The sequence below is a fragment of the Diceros bicornis genome, chromosome 8, assembly GCF_020826845.1.
Source record: "Diceros bicornis minor isolate mBicDic1 chromosome 8, mDicBic1.mat.cur, whole genome shotgun sequence".
In the NCBI taxonomy this organism is placed as follows: Eukaryota; Metazoa; Chordata; class Mammalia; order Perissodactyla; family Rhinocerotidae; genus Diceros; species Diceros bicornis.
The window spans coordinates 70253907-70275095 of NC_080747.1; the positions used below are offsets into that span (position 1 = coordinate 70253907).

The following is a 21189-nucleotide window of genomic DNA, read 5'->3' on the forward strand; positions in this document are numbered from 1 at the left end:
GCTAAAGCTCTTTAGCAGCAGTAACTTACGGGCAGAGTTATTGCTGTCACATCGATCGTGGTACAAAACTCAGATTATTAGCCCTTCTTGGATTGTTCAAAGTCATGAAAATAAATAAATAAACATGAAACATCAGCCATGGTAAGGAGCCAGGGAAACCCCTGAGGAATAATAATGTCTGTGGAAATGTTTCAATTGCTAACCTGAGGACCACCCTGTGCTTTGAGTTTGTTTATTTTTTAAAGTAATTAATTTTTTTTATTCCAGAAGAAGAAAGTAATATTTCTTCTCATAAAACCTTGGCAGGGTATAAACCTGGGAAGTAGCACACTCATGGAAAACACAAGCCACTATCTGAAAATAGTCTGGGTAGGCTCATTTTCTATTAAGGACATCATGCAGAGGCAAGTCCACTCTGTTCCAGGGAGGGATGCTTACCATCAGATATGTAAACAAGAACCCTGCCTCACCACCTGCCACTCTCTGTCCAGTTGTGACACATAATTTGTAAATGACAAATGAGGTCTACTCACTAAAACATGGATGTCAGTATCTCCTAGTATCTGGGCAATCATCTCCTCAGGTCTTCCTCCACACTGCAACACTACTCTCTAGTCTCTCTTACTTGATCACTGTCAGAGAAAAGACCCTCAGCTTTTATTCTCACCTTCCTTCTAAAGGCCAAACCACTTAGTACCTGGAAACTGTTACACCCTCCCACCCCCACACTGTACATAAGCATCACATATGTTCTTTCTACAAATTGGTATACAGGCGCCATTTAATCAGTTCAAATTTGGAAGCTACATCTTCAAGGGTCCGAGAGAGCTCACTCCCCCCATATTTTCCCCTTTACATGTTTTCTTATAAGACATACAGCTTAATCAATTAACAAACTAAACAGCTTATATATGGGCAATATATTACAGATGGGTTTATGTCAGAGTAATTGATCACATGAAATGGACCATGTGGTACCCCAGTGCATGATGTCTTGGTAGAGCCCTGAGGACACTGACAGTTGCATCTCTAAGTAAGTAGTGCTCTATGAATACAGACACATGCGGATCTGTATCTACATCCATCTGACTAGGCCAAAAAGAGCCGGTAGATGCAAGATAGAGACACACACATGCTGGATGGGGCCACTGCACACCTTGTCATGCCATTTGAAAGGGCAGTTACAGGTTGCTGGTTTTGCAGCCATTAAAATTACACTTTATGGAAAAGGCTTCTCTAATTGTGTCTGATTTGCTTTCTGTAGTAAGCATCATTGGAAGAAGACCAAAGCAAGAGCAACTAGAGGTTAAATATACATTTGGCTGAGCTGCAATACAGAACTCTGGAGAAGAAGCAGGCTGAAAGATTTGTTTCTTTAGGCTTGGATTCTCTCCCTTGCTGTTTTTCTTGTCATTGCGTGTCTGCGTTTGTGTGTGTACGTGAGTGTCTGCGTGTGTGTGTATTCCATCACATCATCTCCTGAAGAACGCTGGGTTTCGCAGGCAGGCGGCTAGTCACCTGCAACAACCCAGGGGTCCTGCCGAGGCTTCCAGGCTGCTGTCAGTGTCGGATGCCAGGGTCTGGTCGGTGGACATGGAGGAGATGTCATTGACGGATGAGGACGGAGGGAGACTCTCACTGCTGTTCACTGCTGCACCTGTGCTGAGAAAATGAAGACCAACATGACTGAATCTGGAACTAGACTCCGCTTCATGTCAATCAGGATGCAGGCATGGGCAAATACCACAGGGGGCGTGGTATTTAGAAATCACCTGTAATACTCTTAAAAGAAAACAAAAAACCCCAGTCATCCCCAAACCTCCAATATTGTAATATAATTGGCCTCGGGTGGAGCCAAGGTATTTGCAGTTTTTAAAAGCTCCCTAGAGACTGTGTAGGGAAGATTTGAAGACCACTGTTCTATGGAGAAGGCAGATGAGCAAAACCCTTCAACGCAAATATCTGAAGCTGGATGTTTTTAATGCAGGGAGCTTTTAAAACAAACACATGTAAGGGCCCTATCCCAGAAATATGGGCTGAGACGAAGCCCAGAAATCTGAGTTCCTTGGAGACTACAGCTCTAGAGAAAGGAAAGTATATCAAGGAAATAATACGTAGTCATTAATATGACATCAAACTTAAAATTCATATAGAAAAGTCAAGTAGGACTTTCGATGAAAGTGACCATAGACCAAAAAAAATAAAGGGAGAGGCCAGAGCACGCCTTTTGATTGTGTGTTTACTTTCCAGCAGGCTAGCTTACCTGGGACTCTACAAATAAGAACTCTGAATTACTAACTTAGATTAATTTGGAAAAATTCTTTTAGTTATCTGCTATATGAGAATATAAAGCTGTTGAAACTCTGAGAAGAAACTTGCTCATGGTAATCACTCAGTAAATACTTGCTGAGTTATAATAGCTTTGAGAACTGTAATGGAAAGCTGAACCAGACGCATTGTAAAATATAATTAAACCATAGCACCCTGGAAACAGTCAATTTACTTTTTATATATTCTTTATACTTAAGCAATATGTGTTGGTGAAATGCACGCTTTGTGAAATAGTTTGCTATTAAAAATATCTGTAGGGCCGGCCCGGTGGCGCAAGCGGTTAAGTGCGCGCGCTCCGCTGCGGCGGCCCGGGGTTCGCTGGTTCGGATCCCGGGCGCGCACCGACGCACTGCTTGGTAAGCCATGCTTTGGCGGCGTCCCATATAAAGTGGAGGAAGATAGGCACAGATGTTAGCCCAGGGCCGTCTTCCTCAGCAAAAAAAGAGGAGGATTGGCGGATGTTAGCTCAGGGCTGATCTCCTCACAAAAAAAAAAAAAAAAAAAAAAAAAAAAAATATCTGTAGTATAATCATTTAATAAAATAAGAGATGAATTTTCACTAAAATTGTATCTTATTTGAGCAAATATAGTGTGCAAGATATATTTAGTGAAAATAATAAATCCCAAATAAGTTACAGTAGCATTATCACATAGATCTAATATATCAGGAAAAAACCTAATGAAGCGAAGACGATAACACAATCTCTTTGCTCCTGGTGTAGACTTTTCTTGCCTGTGGAAAAAATGTGATTAAAATGTGACAGTATCTGGAGAGGATTCATACATCTAAACTAAGACAGATTATATGTAGGCTATATGTATTTCAAATTTTTATTTGTTGATTATATTTATGTAAATTATGGGAAATGTGACAAAATACAAAAAAAGACAACAATATGCACTGATCCTCAAAGTAATGATAAGAACTGTCAAACTTTTGATATATTTCTTTCTAATCTTTTTGCTAGAAAGTTTCTCTAACTGTAATCATTTAATATAGTCTTTTTTATGCTGATATTTTCATATACAAAATAGCGTATGCATTTTTCATGTTCTTTAGACTCTTAAAGGTATCAATACCTCCTAATCTTAAATATTTCTAGATTTTTAAAGCTCTCTTGTTAACTTCTTCGTGCAAATAATTACTCTCATTGTCAGATCATGTGTAACGTAATCTGGCTTCAATTTATTCCAACTTTACTTAATTATATCACATACAGATATGCTACAGAGCTAGTTCATTTCCTCTTGTGACACATACTAGCAGATTTCACATACTAGCAGACAATCTTTGATTCCCTTACATGGCCCAATGCCCAGCTCTGCTTTTCCCCATGATTCTGGATTAAATTATACCAATATCCTCATGTTCTTTCATAAGCTTTTGTCTCTAATAATTTAGTGTCACTATGATGGACTTAGAATCTTCTTCAATTTTTCCACATCCTTATCAAAGGGTAGAGATCAAAACCAGACACAGGACTCTAATGAAGCCTGGATTGATGGTAGGCCAACAGTGAGATTGCTTTGTTCCTACTATCCATTCATCTCCTGGATGATATATCCCTGTACTATGGATGACTTTCAAGACATGGTACTACAGTTTAGATTTAGTTTTGACTTAAAATATGAAATATTGCCCACATACCTTTTTGTAACAACTTTATTCAGATACAATTCACAATTTTAATTTGTACAATTCACTGATTTTTAGGATATTCACAAAGTTATGTAACCATCACCACAATCAATTTTGTAGTGTTTTTATCACCCCAAAAGGAAACTCTGTACTCTATTTCTTACTTACCCCCCAGCCCTAGGCAATGACAAACCTACTTTCTGTCTCAAGAAAATTGCCTATTTTGGACATATTATATTAATGGAATTATACAATATGTGATCCTTTCTGACTGGCTTCTTTTACATGGTATAATGTTTTCAAGGTTCATTCATGTCCTAGTATGTATCAATACCTCATTCTTCTTTATGACTGAATAATATTCCACTGTATGGATGCATCACTTTATTTATTAGCTGATGGGCATTTGATGACATTTAGGTTGTTTCTACTTTTTGCTTATTATGAATAATGTTGTTATGAACATTCATGTACAAGTTTTTATTTCTCTTGGGAAAATACCTAAGAATGAAATTGCTGGGTCTTAGAGTAACTTTATGTTTAACATTTGAGGAACTGCCAAACTGCTTTGCAAAGTGGCTGCACCAGTTTACATTCCTACCAGCAGTGTATGAGTGCTGCAATTTCCCCTTATCCTCTCCAACACTTCTTATTATCTGTATTTTTGTTTTCCTTTTTTTTTTTTTGGTGAGGAAGATTGGCCCTGAGCTAACATCTGTTGCCAATCTTCCTCTTTTTGCTTGAGGAAGATTGTCCCTGAGCTAACATCCATGCACATTTTCCTCTATTTTGTATGTGGGACACCTCCACAGCATGGCCTGATGAGCAGCAAGTAGGTCCATGCCTGAGATCGGAACCTGCGAACCTTGGGCCACCAAAGTGGAGCGTACAAACCCAACCACTACACCACAGGGCCGGCCCCATTATTATCTGTCTTTTTGATGATAGACATCCTAATGTATATGAAATGATATCTCATTGTGGTTTAATGTGCAGTTGCCTAGTGGCTAATGATGTTGAGTATCTTTTCATTTGCTTGTTAGCCACTTATACATATTCTTTGGAGAAATATCTATTCCTTTGATTTCAAAGATTCTTTGGCCATTTTTAAATTCTATTTTCTTTTTATTATCGAGTTGTAAGAGTTCTTTATATATTCTGGATACAAGTCCCTTATCATACAAGATTTGCAAATGTTTTTCTCCTATTCTATGGATTGTCTTTTTACTTTCTTGATGATATCTTTTTAAGCACAAATGTTTTTAATTTTAATAAAGTTGGATTTATCTATTTTTTTCCCTTTTGTTACTTGGGCTTTTAGTGTCATATCTAAGAAATCATTTCCTAACCCAAGATCATGAAGAGGAACTTCTGTTTTCTTGCAAGAGTTTTATCGTTTTAGCTCTTATACTTAAGTCTATGATCCATTTTGAGTTAATTTTTTATATGTGATATGAGGTAGGGGTCCACTTTCATTCTTTTGCATGTGAATATCTAGCTGTTCCAGAACCTTTTACTGAAAAGGCTATTCTTTGCCCACGGAATTGTTGGGAAATCCTTGTTAAAATTCAATTGAATATAAATGTAAGGGTTTATTTCTGGACTTTCAATTCTATTTCATTGATCTATATGTGTATCTTCATGCAAATACCACACTGTCGTGAATATTGCAGTTTTGTGGTAAGTTTTGAAATCAGGAAGTGTGAGTCCTCCAATGGCATCCTTTTTCAAGATTATTTTGGCTATTCTGCATCCTTTGTGTTTCCATGTAAATTTTAAGAGCAGCCTGTCAATTTCTGCAAAAAAAAGTGATTTTGATAGGTATTCTGTTTAATGTGTTGACCAATTTGGAGAGTATTGCCATCCTAACAATTAAATCTTCTAATCAGTGAACATTTACTTAGGTCTTTAATTTCTTTCAACAATGTTTTGTAGTTTTCAGAATAAAAAGTTTGCACTTCTTTTGTTAAATTTATTACTAAGTACTGTATTCTTTTTGATGCTATTGTAATTGGAATTGTTTTGTGTTCATTGCTAGCATATAGAATACAACTGATTTAATGAATAGGAAGTCTCAGTATCAGTGGATTGGAAATAGATCAAATGATGACATAAACATCTCACGAGTATTTTAATTAACTAAAATGCCAGTGTAACCAGGAAGATTTTTGCTAGCATGCTTTAATTAAATTATGACAAAATAACCAGTTTAAAAGTTTCAAAATAAAGTTTTGGCATAATACAAACCAAAAAGTATTTTAAAGTATTTCTACATAATAGCCCTGATCTTCTCTTGAGAGAGGCTTTTTCCCCTTTCCTGGCTACAGTCGATTATGTGGACATGTTCTGATTGTCACAATTAAAGATGGTACTGATTCAAACAAGTGTGAGATAAGACTTAGCTGAGATAAGGCTCCCTTATAAGAAGACAATTTGATATTTACAAATAAACACAAACTCACAACAATGGCAGCCAGAGAAATTATACAAAGAACATTGAGGAAATTTCCCCAGAAAAACATAAATTTACATCTATAAATAGTACAAAATGAAGGCAGCAAAAGCCAGAGTATCTTTTAGTAAGCTCTTCAAAAACAGGGGCTCACATCGCAGGTTATGCTTATGAAATACTCAGCACTCCGACTGCACCTATTTTAATGATTAGCATAATTTCAACACACTTTTGGACATAAGTGTTATGCCATATAAGTCAGGCTGCTATTATATATAGTTTTGCTACATGATTAACTCATGTTAATGTTTCCCTTGCTTCCTTGTACTTCTTTCATTATACTTATTCATTTCTCCTATCTTCCTCAATCTCCACTGGTGAGCACAGAATAAGTACTCAGTTTAACAAAACACTGAGTATCTTTGCATGTACTCTTCTACATAGGGTCTGCGAGGGAAAGCAAATTTCTCCCTGCTACGAAACTGGTGAAACTGCTCAACTGCTTTTGGCTAAGGGAAATCACTGTGTTGTAGCTGTCTCTCTTCTCCTTTTGTTCATCAGCTGGCTCTCTGTAATATCTATCTGCTATGTTGGAATGGTCCTGCCCTTTAGTTTATCAATGTTGAATGCAAATTACACTTAGTATTCAATTATTCAAAGTTCAGAATCTTTATCAGCTGTATTTCTAGGGTTCCATAGACTATTGTTCCTGATTTTTTTTATAGCACAAATTCATTAAGAGAGATCCTCTTTTCCAATGCTTCCTCTGTAAAATTCCCACTACCTCTGCTTGTTGTACGGGAAGGGCTCCTCTCCATATAGCACTGTGGTTGGAGAATCATGTGTGCAATCTAGTGGCATGCTGGAGCTGCAGCTGAGTGACTTCTAAGAGCCAATTATTAGCATCTTTTTCCAACTCTGCCTTCACTGATGTCATATCGGTAGCTTGAAAGTGGTCACAATGAGAGTATTTACCCCATAGGAATTGATAAATGTTATAATTAGTCCTTTTTTTACAAAAGAGATGATCGTTAAACATTAACCAGTCCCCCACTGTTACAGGAAAAATCTTTGCTTCTGTACGGCTTCTTCTATTGCACTATAAAAATGCCTTCTTGACTGTAGCTCCTTCTGGCTTTACTGGACGACCCTCCAAGTCTGTTTTCATGCAGGCAATAAATAAACTTTGCAAACCGTAAAACCAAACACAAATAGAAGGGTCAAGACACGGACCCTGGTTTCAAGTTGCTAATTTACTGCCAAACAGTTTGTGAAAATCTCTTAAACAGAACTAAACTGAATTGAATTTGATTATAATGTCCACTTGCCCAGGACATCCTAGCAATGTGATAAATATTCCTTCCTTCTATATTGTTTTCAGAGAAACTAATAGAATATGCATTTAAAAAAAAGTTTTGCAATCAGTAAAGCATTACAAATTTTTGTCAGTAAAAATGGCATTAAAAGTAACTGAAGACACTAATAGGGTTGCCAATGAAGAGTACTAGCTACTTTCAACTTTACCTGAAAAAAAAATTAGGTTTCATGGAAAGAAGTAACGTGCTAATAAAACTTTCTCAGCTAGACGTTACCTCGCCAAAAAGGACTCATTATTTCAGGGGAAAATGTTGTTCTACTTTTTAAAGGAAATTATTTTCCTGACCATTCACACGCACAAAAATAGACAAAGAATTAGAAGAAATACTAGAATGAAAAAAAAAAATCAGTGAGACTATATCCCTTCTCTTTCTGCATGATCTTGAACCTCATCTTGTTTGGGGCTGCAGTTTTTAAATAGTAAAGAAAAATTATTGGACTAGGTCAGTGACTCTGATTGGGAAGGATACACTCCAGTGGTATGTGGAATATGGTGGGGGAGGGGTTGTATATTAAAATCACCTTAGGGAGCTTTCTCTTCCGTTTAGAGATTCTGAAAAATCTGCACCCATCCTGATGCTGAGCATCTTTATCTTGGTAAGTCATTGTTACTTATGGGAGGTTTACTTCTCACGTGGAACAGGGGTGGTGAACAGACCGAGAGTTTTTGGATTAGATAACTTCCCATATTTGCTCTAGCTCTAACATTCTATAAAAAATGCTTTTAGAAGAAAATTAATTTCTATTCATGGACTGCTATTCCCTCAGCAGTCTTTACAAATCAATTCAGGAAGCAAGCAGCCATGCTATTGTTGAAAATAAATCACTAGGCAAGTGAAATCAGATAGCAGAGGGGAGTACAATTATTTATTTAGAAATGTATCTGAAGTTTAGATTTATTTCTATTGATATACAACAATTCCATCAATAAAATTCAAACCTATCTATTATTCTGCAAATGCACATTTAACTTTCTATTTACATTTTAAAAGCATCACTAAAACATGGGTTTGGGTATTAGAACCACTTTGTCACTGAGAAACCGCATTAACTTATCCCCCAGCTGCCGAGTTCCCAGAGTTGCCATGACTGAATATTAAGGGAGTCTATGTTGTAATATTACTGCATCCTGGCTATTTACAAAATAAAATAGGACATGCAAACATTAATGAGAAAAGGTGAATATAAGGAAGAATGCAAAAAAGCAGACTTTTCAAAAGTTTTCTTAGTAATTACTTTTTCTTTCCAGCATAGTTTACTGCAAATATATACATTGCACACGTGCGTGCACATGCACAGACACATACACACACACACACAGTGGTGTGCCAATAAAAATTTAACAAGTGGTTCTCCAGAGGAAAAAAAATGCCCTGATTTGTAGAGTCAGTCAATTTCTATGTCTTAAATCCTGCATGGTGGATTTCAAGCTACCAACCTGAGGTCAATAAACTCGTGTTTGGGAGAGAGGTACACAACTGGCTCTCGCAAGCTGGTAGGGTCGGCTCCAGCACATGGCTGACCTCTGCCTCCACACGACGCAGACAACCATATCATACATAAATATGCTATATAATATAAAGTATACAGGTGATTTCTCAAAATTAAGCCATGAATATTTTCCTTTTATAATCACGAATGTTTGACTCCATAATCATTTTATCCATAAATTGGTTAAGCCAATCAACTAAAGTTTAGGGCATGTGTATAAGGGAGATAATTTATGATTGTTACAGGTAGTTGGAATGATTAAAAAACAGTTTGGCCTTCTCACATGTAGGTAGAAACTAACTGACATATTTTAGAATTAATCATGGATACGCTAAACTAAACAGGCCTGCAAAAAAAAATTCAGGAATATACATTTCCCAAAATGAATAAATCAAACAACCACCAGAAAACAGCAAACTTTTATCTGAAGCATGAGCAAATGCCAATAGCAACAATTCATATACGCGATACTTGGCTCATTTATCTTCATGGAGATTAAAAAGGTTAATAAATATTTACTGGCATAAGAACGTACTGAACTGTATACTGTATTAAAGCTATGATCCTGTCTTGAATTCTGCCTTTAGAAAGCACCAAGAAACACACTGAGGGAGAACCTGAGCAGCAACTTTCAAATTAATAAATATTTATCAAGATAGAATTATGTGCAAGGCACAGCACTTAGGCACTGCCTAGTACACAAAGATGAATACATATATTCTTCCTTCTTAATGAATTTACAATCAATAAGGGGTAATAAGACAATATTTAAAATACAGGGACTAGTGGGACCCATAGGAAGGAAAGATCCTATTCTTTGGGAAGATATGAAAAGTCTTTTGGGACAGATATGAAAAATATTTTGGACAAGGTAGTATTTGACAAGAGAACACTTTAGAAGAGGCAGCATTCCAAAAGTTGGGGATCCAGTCAAGTAAGACAGTGGTAATATAGGACCCTAGAAATGGTATAGTGTGAAAGGTAGGAAAACCTGGGGTATATTACAGAAGGCCATAAATGTCAGAAACAGGTCACTAGGTTTAAACTGTAAGTGATGCAAAGCCATTGGAGAGCACCGATCAGTGGAATTCTTGATCAAACCTACAGTTTTGAAAGATCAGTTTAGGTAGAGACTGAAGTCAGGAAGATTACTGCAGGCAAACTTCCATCACAGTGATGTTAACGGAAAGGGATGGTAACAATTAGATGCAAGACATCTAGCAAGTAAAATTTTTAGGATGTAGAAAATGACTGTCAGTGATAACATAAGTATGGAGTAAAAGATCAATCAGGAGTTTCAGGCTGGGAGGTTGAGAAAATAGAGCTGCCATTAATGGAAAGGGGAAAGTTGAGAGAAAAATTTACTGCTGGGGGTGGGGGCGGGGTGAATCTAAATATAGTGGATGTGTTTGATTTTGAAAAAATTGAATCTGAATTGGCAGCAATCTCATACATCCTGGCCCAATATTCTAATTTCTCTAAGACTAGGTTATATTCATCATTAAACAATTTAGTGGAATTCATTTATTTTCCAGCCTCTCCAGAAATAGCAAACTCCATGTAAACTAGCCTTTGGCTTTATTCACCTTAAATGATTTTCTTGCAAACTTGAAAAGATTTACTTGGTCAAGGCTTTTGTCCACCTATTTACAGCATGCAGAAATTGTATATGCCAATAACCCTAGACGCTATTCAAGAAAATTATCCAACCTGGTGTTAGGGCAAAAAAAAATGACTATATCACTTTTTTTTTTTTTTTTGTGAGGAGATCAGCCCTGAGCTAACATCCGCCAATCCTCCTCTTTTTTTGCTGAGGAAGATGGCCCTGGGCTAACATCGGTGCCTATCTTCCTCCACTTTATATGGGACGCCGCCACAGCATGGCTTGACAAGCAGTGCCTCGGTGCGCGCCCGGGATCCGAACCAGCGAACTCCGGGCCGCCGCAGCGGAGCGCGCGCACTTAACCGCTTGCGCCACCGGGCCGGCCCCCTATATCACTTTTTAATATCATGCTTGAGCATTTTGTAGCAAGCCCACCAAAGGGTCATCTGACTGTTTTATGGAGCATAACTTCGTTTGACTTAACATTCTCAGTTGACTAGGGTCCAGATATTTTACAACACTGTAAACTTGCAGAAACTGTTAAAGTACAATTATGTTTTTTTCTGCCTGGTAGAAAAGATAAGCATAAAGATCGGTTTGGTTGCCCTATAGAACATTTACAAGTTTTGATTTAATTTAATGATCTTATTTTAGTATCCTTTTTTCCACAGACTACATAAATTCTAATTTCTCATATCTTCATTGAGCTACCTTTGTCATTCTGCCATTTCCCTCATTAATGAGTTAAAAGAAACTTCTACATGTTCTCAGTTTCTTCTTGCATAAAATTATGGTTTTAACGATTAAAGAATTATGCCCCTACCATATGATCCAGCTATTCCACTGTTGGGTATTTATCCAAAGAACTTGAAAACACCAATTTGCAAAGGTACATGCACCCCTGTGTTCATTGCAGCGTTATTCACAATAGCCAAGACTTGGAAGCAACCTAAGTGCCCATCAAGGGACGAATGGATAAAGAAGATGTGGTATATATACACAATGGAATACTACTCAGCCATAAGAAACGATGAAATCCAGCCATTTGTGACAACATGGATGGACATTGAGGGTATAACGCAAAGTGAAATAAGTCAGAGGGAGAAGGTCAAATACCGTATGATTTCCTTCATTAAGTAGTAGATAATAACAACAATAAACAAACACATAGAGACCGAGATTGGATTGGTGGTTACCAGAGGGGAAGAGGGGAGGGAGGAGGGTGAAAGGGATAATTCGGTACATGTGTATGGTGATGGGTTGTAATTAGTATTTTGGTGGTGAACATGATGTAGTCCATGCAGAAATAGAAGTACAATGATGTACACCTGAAATTTTTACAATGTTATAAACCAATGTTACTGCAATAAACAAAAAATTAAAACAAAACAAAACAAAACAAAACAAATAATAACGTACAACTGAAATTTCACAATGTTATAAACTAGTATGACTTCAATAAAATATTTTTTTATTAAAAAAAATAAATAAAAGAAATATTGAAAGAAAAAAAAAAAGAATTATGCCCTGATTATTTGCAAACTTTGTTCCTTTACCAAATATTTAAACCTTTCTTCATATGGCAGACCACTCATCCCAACTCTTTAATGATTAATTAATCTCACTTGTACCATCCCCAGTCCCATTTTGCCTTCCCTAAGCAAACTTCATAATCAGTTTGCATAAAATGAATCATGGGAATATGAAGATTTTTGTAGAAGTGTTGTGAAAGTATTGAAAAGAGAATTGTAGATTTTATGTGATCACAGATTAGCTGTGTGGAGACCTGGTTGGGGCAGAGGAGAAAATGGAGAAGGAAACAAGCAGAAGATGGGGTATCCTGGAGTGGATGGTATGATTCTGAGCTCTTTGAAAAAAGGAAAGGAAATGAATTAATGATAACTTGAACTAAAGATGAATAGAAGAGACTCTGCTAAAATTTGTCCAGTCTCAGCCTGAGATGCTAGGTCACCCTTCACTGGATCCTGGTATTTCAGCTTATTAATGAGTATAAGAAAACATGTTCTGGCCATTATGAGAATTCTCAAGACAAGAAGTCTTTCTGTCTTAGCAGGTGGTATCTTGAGGCTGTTGGATTCAGTCCTTGGGTTCTTTAATCAGCAGCAGACAGAACATGCAGGTGAGTTAGAAGCAGCTTCTGCAGACTTGCATCAATCTGGATGCTAGGATGAATGAGTAGGGTGGGCAAGACAACCCAATGATTCCCTTAACACTCTGAAGAAAGGAAAGACTTGGGATAGAAATGGACATTTCTTCAAGTCTAAGGGTGAGAAAAACATGCTATAACTGAATTGCATCTGTTTGGGTATCATAGTGGTTGTAGGTGCAAATTAGTTATTCAAAGAGTAGTATCACTGTGAAGAATTGATGAATTCGTCCTATGTCTTTTTTCCTGGGACAATTTAAAGTACATGGGAAAAAACTATTTATCAAAGATAGGACACCAAATCCATTTTCCTCTAAACTAATCATTAGCAGCCTACATTCTTGCCAGCATGAGCTGAGTGTAGTTTAACGCTGAAGATAAGCCATCACATTTTCTAAAACTCTTCATTTATTCTCTTTATATTCAGAACATAGGTCTTAGGAAAAATACATTAGCATTAATAAGTGTAAGTAAATTATCTCAAGTAATCGCAAGCACATTAACAGGATCAGCAAAATATGTACACGTACAAATATGTGTTAGATTTTGTAGATTGCAAACTGATTTTTCATGCTGACTTTAATTGGAGCCCATCTTGGTTGATGCTTCAACAACTGTCGCATCCACCTCGGGAAGAGTTCAAACACTGGAGTGAAAGAGGGAAGACGTTTTGGCTGGAGGGATTCCTGACCTCTACATTGACTTGGTGGTTGAGAGGGCACCATGGCTATGCATTTTGATGAGGAGCAATTACCCTGTAACTAGCCCACATGAACATTTCTTCAAGATTGATTATTATCTTAAAATAAGTTCTGAAAGATCTCTTGCGCTAGGTCTTCATAATCAGAAAAATCAGAATGAATGACACACTAAATATCTAGAGGAATAAAACTAAAATCACTTAAGGGAAACAGTCACGGGATATTTGTTCATGTGCTCTATCAACAACGTTATTGGCTGCAATCCCTCCTCAAGATCAAGAAAAATACACAAGTACTGGTTTATCGCTTATTCATCGAGAGTGAGTACCTGAAGGAGAAGGTTGTCCTTTTACAACGCCATTTTTAGTCTTTTCTTCTGAATTCATTACTTCCTTGTAGATAAGTTCTGTAAAAAATAGTCATCAGTGCTATAAAAAACAAATTACTCCGTAATCAAACAAATAATAACATTTTGATGGGGTTGAGTAAGTTAAAAATCAGTTGGGATTCCTTTATCCCTCTATTTCTACATTTTCTTGCAAAAGCACAGAGCTTGGCAAAAGTAGGTGCTCAATAAAGTATTTGATCAAATAAATGTATGAAGAATACAGATTTTACTTGTTTTCTGAATTCTTGTGGGGATTTCTGATGCATTCTATCTTTATCTCTTAAGGATTTTAATGGCTCAGTTTTGAACATCCATTTTTCTTTTACATTCACTCCCTAAGAGATGCACATATTCTCATGACTTTAAACTATTACTCTCCATCAATATTCCAACTCTTACTTCATGTTTTTTCCATACTCAAATCTTGGATTTGAAAACTAAACTTGCCTAAAACCCAACATTAAAAAATTATTCAATTTATTCTCAAACTAGCATCCATTTTTGGCTTTTTCATTGCTAGGGTGAAACTTGTATACCTTCATTTCTTTTTATTTTGCCCTTTTATTAAAAATCATTCAGCGCTACTCATTCTTACTTTGCAATGGCTTACAATTTATATAATCATCATCGTTTCAGGTATTTCTTTCTCCAGTTTCTCTCTCGTCCCTCCTCCTCAAGTGATGTTTATATCCTATCACTTACCTACTCATGACCCCCTAACAGTGCCTTCTGGTTCTTATTTAGATCAAATAAAGACTTTTCCATCTATCTTTCAGCATCTTTTTTTACTTGATCCACTGTTTATATGTGCTCATTTTTCCATATTCCCCAACATGACCCCTTGACCAGTGGAATCTCTTTATTATCTTTATAACACGTTTTGCTCATTCCTACTCTTTGTTTTCCTCTTATGTCCCCATGCTGGTATTTTCCCGTTGGTTTGTTTTTTTCTCAATTTACAATTAATAATTCCTTCAAGGTAGCTCAAACATTTCTTCCCTTCAGATCTTCTCTTTATATTCCTCCTCATTTTGACCTAATCATTTGTTATGATCTGCATTTGGTTTTCTCATATTTATTCTACTCTGTCATCATTTATATTAGTTTAACAATTCTTTATAGTTTCTGCTTTGTTTCACCCTGAGTATATCTTGATCATGCAGCATGTGTTTGGAAAAGTTTTGCTGAAAAAAAAAATGAATTAATGTATTCATTCATTCTTTTCCTACTTTAAAGGAGAAATAAACTACTTAGGTACATACATTTTCTATTCAAATTCTCAAGTCCTATAAATCCAGTGAATGAATTAATATATTAACTGTCTTTTATTTTCTAACGTCTAAAACCATCTCAGGCATAATTTTAATTTTATCCATTTTATATGACAATTTTATGTACAAACATGGAATGTTTAATTCTGAAATTTTGTATTGAAGCTTGCCCTCCCCCATGTCAAATACTTTGACAATCAGTACTATTTTAAAAAGTGTAAGTAATTAATTCCTTTCATTCTTGAATAAATGTAACATTGTTATTAGTACAAAAAGCTTTGACAAGGGCTTAAGAAGATAGCAATTAGGGAATCATCTGTTACTAAATGGTTTTAAAAGGAAAAGCCTTGAAGATACTTTCTAAGTTTCAATAAAGCAACAAGTATACTTTATTTAAGTGGTAGAGTCACCTTTCCATTCTTCAATGGTGTGTTCTCTTTCATCCAACTGTTTGTCATATATCTGAGGTGGAGGCTGCAGAATAAAAATAAACAATAAGCTTTGTGTAATAATGTAAACATAACTAAACTCTTATAATGCATGAGAGTACCTTGCTATTTGTTGATTTTGGTGGTGATCTGAATCTCATATAAATTAGGGAGTAAGTACAGTGGCACAGAAGTTAAAATTTCCCCACAAACAGATGGAGGATTCATTTATATGCCAATATTTGCTGCTGAACAAACAAGGCAGCAGAATCCAAATCCTGAGAGCTCACCTCCCGAAACCTGATTCAGAACCCAAGCCTGAGCAACTAATTATTTAAAAAGCAAACAAGACACTTGATTACAAGGACCCAGAAGCTGCTATTTGCTCCATTCACTTACCCTATAACAGAATCCTACTAAAACTATCCCAGATTGGTAAGATTTTGTCTCATTTTTAGAGCCTCCCTGAAGAAGAGTCTTTAATATCTCTCAGGAGTCCATACTACTGGTCCCTGGTATAAAGATCTAATCAACCTTTTATTTTCTTGTGAGGCATCATAAAACACCTTTATATATAGCTGCATGCCCTATATTTGAACGATTTAAGATTCTTTTCACCTCAAGCAGAAGAAGCTGCCAGTTGTCCGTTTTGAACCCCTGAGTAGCCCTTTGGGGAGCTCTCTCTGGGAGAAATGATGCGACAGGACCTTCAGTCTGACGTATGGAATCAGCATTCCTCTTGCTATGAAGAGTTCAGAGATGAAGAGTTTTCACAAATCTAGGTGTCTTCCACAAAGGAGGGTCTCAGATAGATTCCCTGACCTCTTGTTCCCCATATTTGGACCTGGGGAGACCTGTGATGGTGACCTAGGGTAGCTCCAACCCAGGCCAAGTGACATGGAAAGAAAAAAACTCTCTTGGGAAAATAAATCACCATGAGTAGAGAGAGAAAGGGCTGAGGAATGACACCAGCTGGCAGTGGATTGAAGAGGAGCTACAAAATGTCTGGGACTGTGAGACAGGGTCCCTAGAATTCATCCTGTCCAACACTCCAAAAGTAACAGTTGTCATCAGGAACTAAAAGAGTCATTCAATAAAGTGACTCAGGCCTCTTAGGACATGTATCCCTCGAAAATGGCTGTCATAGGAAGGCTTTAGACAAGATTTTCAGAGACAGCTTCTGGTGTCTATGAGAGGTTCTTTGGCCTAGAAGCAGCACCCTAGTGTCACAGTGGCCCTTGTTTACTGCATTCAGAATCTCTGGTAGCCTGAATAGTGACAGACATAAATACTCACCTCAGCCCTGGCATGGCAGGGCAGCCTCACATACTACAGAAGTAGCTAGATGTGAAAAATAGAAGACTTTGCCCAGGTGTGGTAGGGTAATTTAGCATGATATTGAGTTACTGAGAAATAACTACTGATGAGGCCAAACATTCCTGTAACACCTGTGATTGCTACTGGAGCAGAAGGCTTTAAACCAGCTACTGTGATTCAGACGTGCCTAGCCTCTACCCAGAGAATTAAGCAAAATGAGACTCCGCCCCACCCCAGGACACTAGTGAGAACATAGCATCACTAACCATATAAGGTAAGGGAGCTAGGATGATCAGGCACTGCCCTTGAGGCCTGACTGAAGCAGGACCTTCCACCCCAAACTATAAAAGACTCCCAAATTATAGGAATATTATGATTTAATGGGTGAATGAGTAAAACGAGGTTATTTTTGAAAATTTGTGAAATTGTCATCTAAGTAAGCTAATGCAAAGCCAAACTTGGGTTATGTCAAGACACTTTGCCAAGTGACGGGTTCTCCGTGTTGCCTCTTCCTGAGCATGTGTAATGAGGTCCCAGTCTCCGTGGGCCTTGTCCAAGGCCCCCGCCGGACACAGTGTGCACCAGTTCTCAGAGGCCTCCAGAGCTCTGTGCATTGTTGGCATCTCTTTCTTCTAACAATAGACTCAGCTCAGGATGCTGTGTGGCTGGCTTCTCCAAGCAGTGGATTTTACCATTCAAGTTTCAGAACTGAACATGGCTCAAGCGTACAGTTCCTGCCAAAGTTCATAAATGCCATTTTCTCTTTGCAACAAAACTATTTTGAGAGAGGTTTTTCCTTGGAGCTTCAGCATACAGCTGTTGCTGATGTATAAAGCACAAAGCACATAGACTCTAACCACAAACGAACTACAGAAAGAAAGCAAAGTACTGAGTCTGAGATTTTTCCTTCTAATAAACCAAGAGGGCTGCATTAAGCACACTTGCATTACAGTTATGGTTAAAAGGGCTACATGTTCAGGGTTTGTTTGTTTGTTTGTTTGTTTTTAAGAGGGGATACAGTTACCTGCAGTAAAGGGTAAATTCACATAAAGATGTCTTCTATGCTACAACATAAAATAGTAGTTGACCAATAATCCAGAGAGAGTAATGTCATATTCAAACACACATGTATATGTGCTTGGGCAGCAATTGTGAACAGGTGATAGTCCATAACACTCCCCGCCTCCATCTCCTAAGAGAAGCTAGTGTTCGACTGCTCTGTTGTTCTCTTCCTACCTCATTAAACAGGAAGGACTCTCTCTTGCCAGGTAACAATCTAAATATAAAGGAAATGAGGAGTGGGGATAAAGACAAGTGCCCAGAGATGTTTGTTGAAAGAGTATTTTAGGAGAGTGCAGTAGATTAGAACAATTTGAGGTGTGAGAAAATTAAGGATGAGAGCAATTTAAGGAAAATATATGGAGAGTTATTAGGGCTTGTGACTTGCATGCTTTTGAATATTCTTCAAGAGACTGAAGATTTCCTATTATTTTTGAAAATTTGGACTCTACATCCTTGATTGAAATTCTTGCAGAAATTGAACCATGGATTCATTTGGATTGCATAAACAATAACTTAACATGGATTAGATATGTTACATATTGATGGTGTTTTATAGACATGCACAAATTGTCTCAATCAAATGAGATAAACACATGGACAAATATATAGTAACTGTGAGTTAGTAATCATTAGAATTAATCTATTCATTTTTTAAATTCATTTATTCAATAAAGCTCTTGAGCACCTAATCTGTGCCAGGGTATATCAAAAATTGAGATTTCAAAACCAAATAATGTGACTGCTGACTTCAAGGAGCTTGCAATTTAGTGGGGTAAGACTGATGTAAAACAGATAATTAATACACAACAGGATAAATGAAAAAATATGTATGTGGTATATGTGAGCAGAGTGAAGAAATCCTAACAAAACCTGGCTTTCGCTTCTTGTAGTAGATGACATCTGTACTAGTTCAGTGAGCAAAAGATGTGTGGGATGTTGTCAAGGAGAAAGGAGAAGGAGTAAAAGATGACTCTAGGCCAAAGGCACAGAATCTAGGAAACAGAATGGTGGTGGTGGTGTGTGTGTTTCTCTGTTTGGGTGCACACACATGCAAGAGAACTGGAAGCAGCCCTGTGATAATAAAATATAACATATGTGGTCAGAAGTGACAAGAGATAAGAGCTGTACCTACAGAAGCAGATGGGTCAGGCAAAGGCTAGAGCAAGGATGGCCTTGGGTATCATGATACAGAATGGAGACTTCTTCCTGAAGGGGAGGAGAGACCACTGAAGAAATGTAAGAGAATGGCATGGCCAAATCTATGGCTGGATTGAAGAAAGACACAATTGAAAGCAGAGAGAAGAGTTAGGGAGCTACTGCATAATCTAGAAAAAATATTAAAAGTCTGACTGGGGTAGGGGAGGTAAGGATGGATAGAAAATATAGATTCAAGAATAAGTAATAAATATTAATAAATCAAATGAGTAGAATTTTGTTTTTGATTGAATGTGTACAACAAGAAAAAAGAATGATCCCCAGATGTTTAAGCTGAGCAGCTTGGCAACGGTGGTGTTGATGCAGCCATCTAAAGAAACAGAGAAGGGAAAAAAGGAAATGAGACTGGTGGAGAGGTGAGCCTAGGTGCTATGTGGACAGAGATGTCTATTTGAGAATTAAATATATGATCTGATGTTCAGAGGAATGCTTTTGGCTAGAGATGTATAGATTTGAGACTATCAGCAAGAGGTGTTTGTTGAAATCATGACAATGAATGAAGTCACCAATAGAGAGGGTATGTAGGTAGGAAGAGCAAAGGGCCAAAGTGGACCCCTGTCAGACACCAAGTTTAAAGGTTGAACAAAGGAAGATAAGTCCACTAAGGAGAAGAAAAAGAAGAACAAAAAGAGGAGTGGTGTAGGAGGAAGAAACATTGAAAGAAATATGTGGAGAATGAGAATATTGTAACGTTATAGAAGTCAAGTGATCAGAGAGTTTCAAAAAGAGGAAGTAATTGGTAGTTTTTATGTAAATGAAATAAGTGGAGATTTTGGCTTTCAAGTCACCAGAAAGGCATAATAGAAAGTATGCCTTTGAACCCCATGAAAGTTTTCCAAACCTCAAAATTGCCACCACACCCAGAAAGATCCAGATAGATCCTTGGTGGGGGACACTAATGAGATAGCACCTAAAAAACTGAAACCATATGGAAGAAATATCCTCAACACCAATCTAGATATTGTCTATAAATAAAACAAAAAAGAACTGCAGAACAGATCGTGACACTGAAAAATAAAGACAGACAGTTGCAACGCTCTCAGACCTGCTCTCCCAACTATCTTTGAGGGCTTGATAAATGAAGAACACTGTTAGCTATCTAATTAAGGGAAGTCACTCTTTTTCTGAGAAGACGCTATATGCTAGGCTCTTTACATATGCCCCAATAAGCCTCAGATCAGGAAACTAAAATTCAAAGAGATTCTTTTAAAAATATCTCTAAGTCATATCGCTAATTAATGATGGAATTTTGATTAAAAGCCAATTTAAAGAATAATCCAGAGCAAATGATAATTCAGCTGAATCTAAAATAAGGGATAATGAAACCATATTTAAAATAAACATCTTTGTAAAACAAGAAGTAGAAACACAAGCTGCTAGGGTGACTGTGTGTCCCAATTTGCCCCAAACAGTCCCAGTTTGTGCTCGTTGTCCTTGTAGTTATTAATAGCCTTCTGCCCCTTCACTCTCGTAAGTGTCCTGGTTTGGAGGATAATTATGTGAGCACTCTACATAGCAATGCTGTGACAGGGCATATTAGAGATCACAGGTATTTGATAATTAGAGAGTGGAGAAAACAACCGATTGCAACATTTTTCTATCACTGGAGTCTCAGCAATTGCAGCTGTACCCTTTGCTGCTCCCAGACATCATGTCAGCATTTCCTTCCATTTTCTCCATTTTTAGGAATGTAAAACTCAGCTATAAAATATGGCTCTTGCCAGAAAGTAGATAGAAGAGTACAATT

General features: G+C 37.2%; 1 protein-coding gene across 2 annotated transcripts in view; it reads right to left on the minus strand.

The window, feature by feature from the left end:
• Positions 1 to 770: 770 nt before the first annotated feature.
• MAPK10 (mitogen-activated protein kinase 10) overlaps positions 771 to 21189 on the minus strand; it is a 310127-nt gene continuing 289708 nt past the window's right edge. For both annotated transcript variants that reach the window (XM_058547445.1, XM_058547444.1), the window contains 3 exons: positions 15831 to 15894; positions 14090 to 14167; positions 771 to 1657 (listed from right to left, as the gene is read on the minus strand). In XM_058547445.1, coding sequence (XP_058403428.1) covers positions 1515 to 1657; positions 14090 to 14167; positions 15831 to 15894 — 285 coding nt within the window. In that variant the 3' untranslated portion in view covers positions 771 to 1514. The remainder of the gene's footprint in view (positions 1658 to 14089; positions 14168 to 15830; positions 15895 to 21189) is intronic.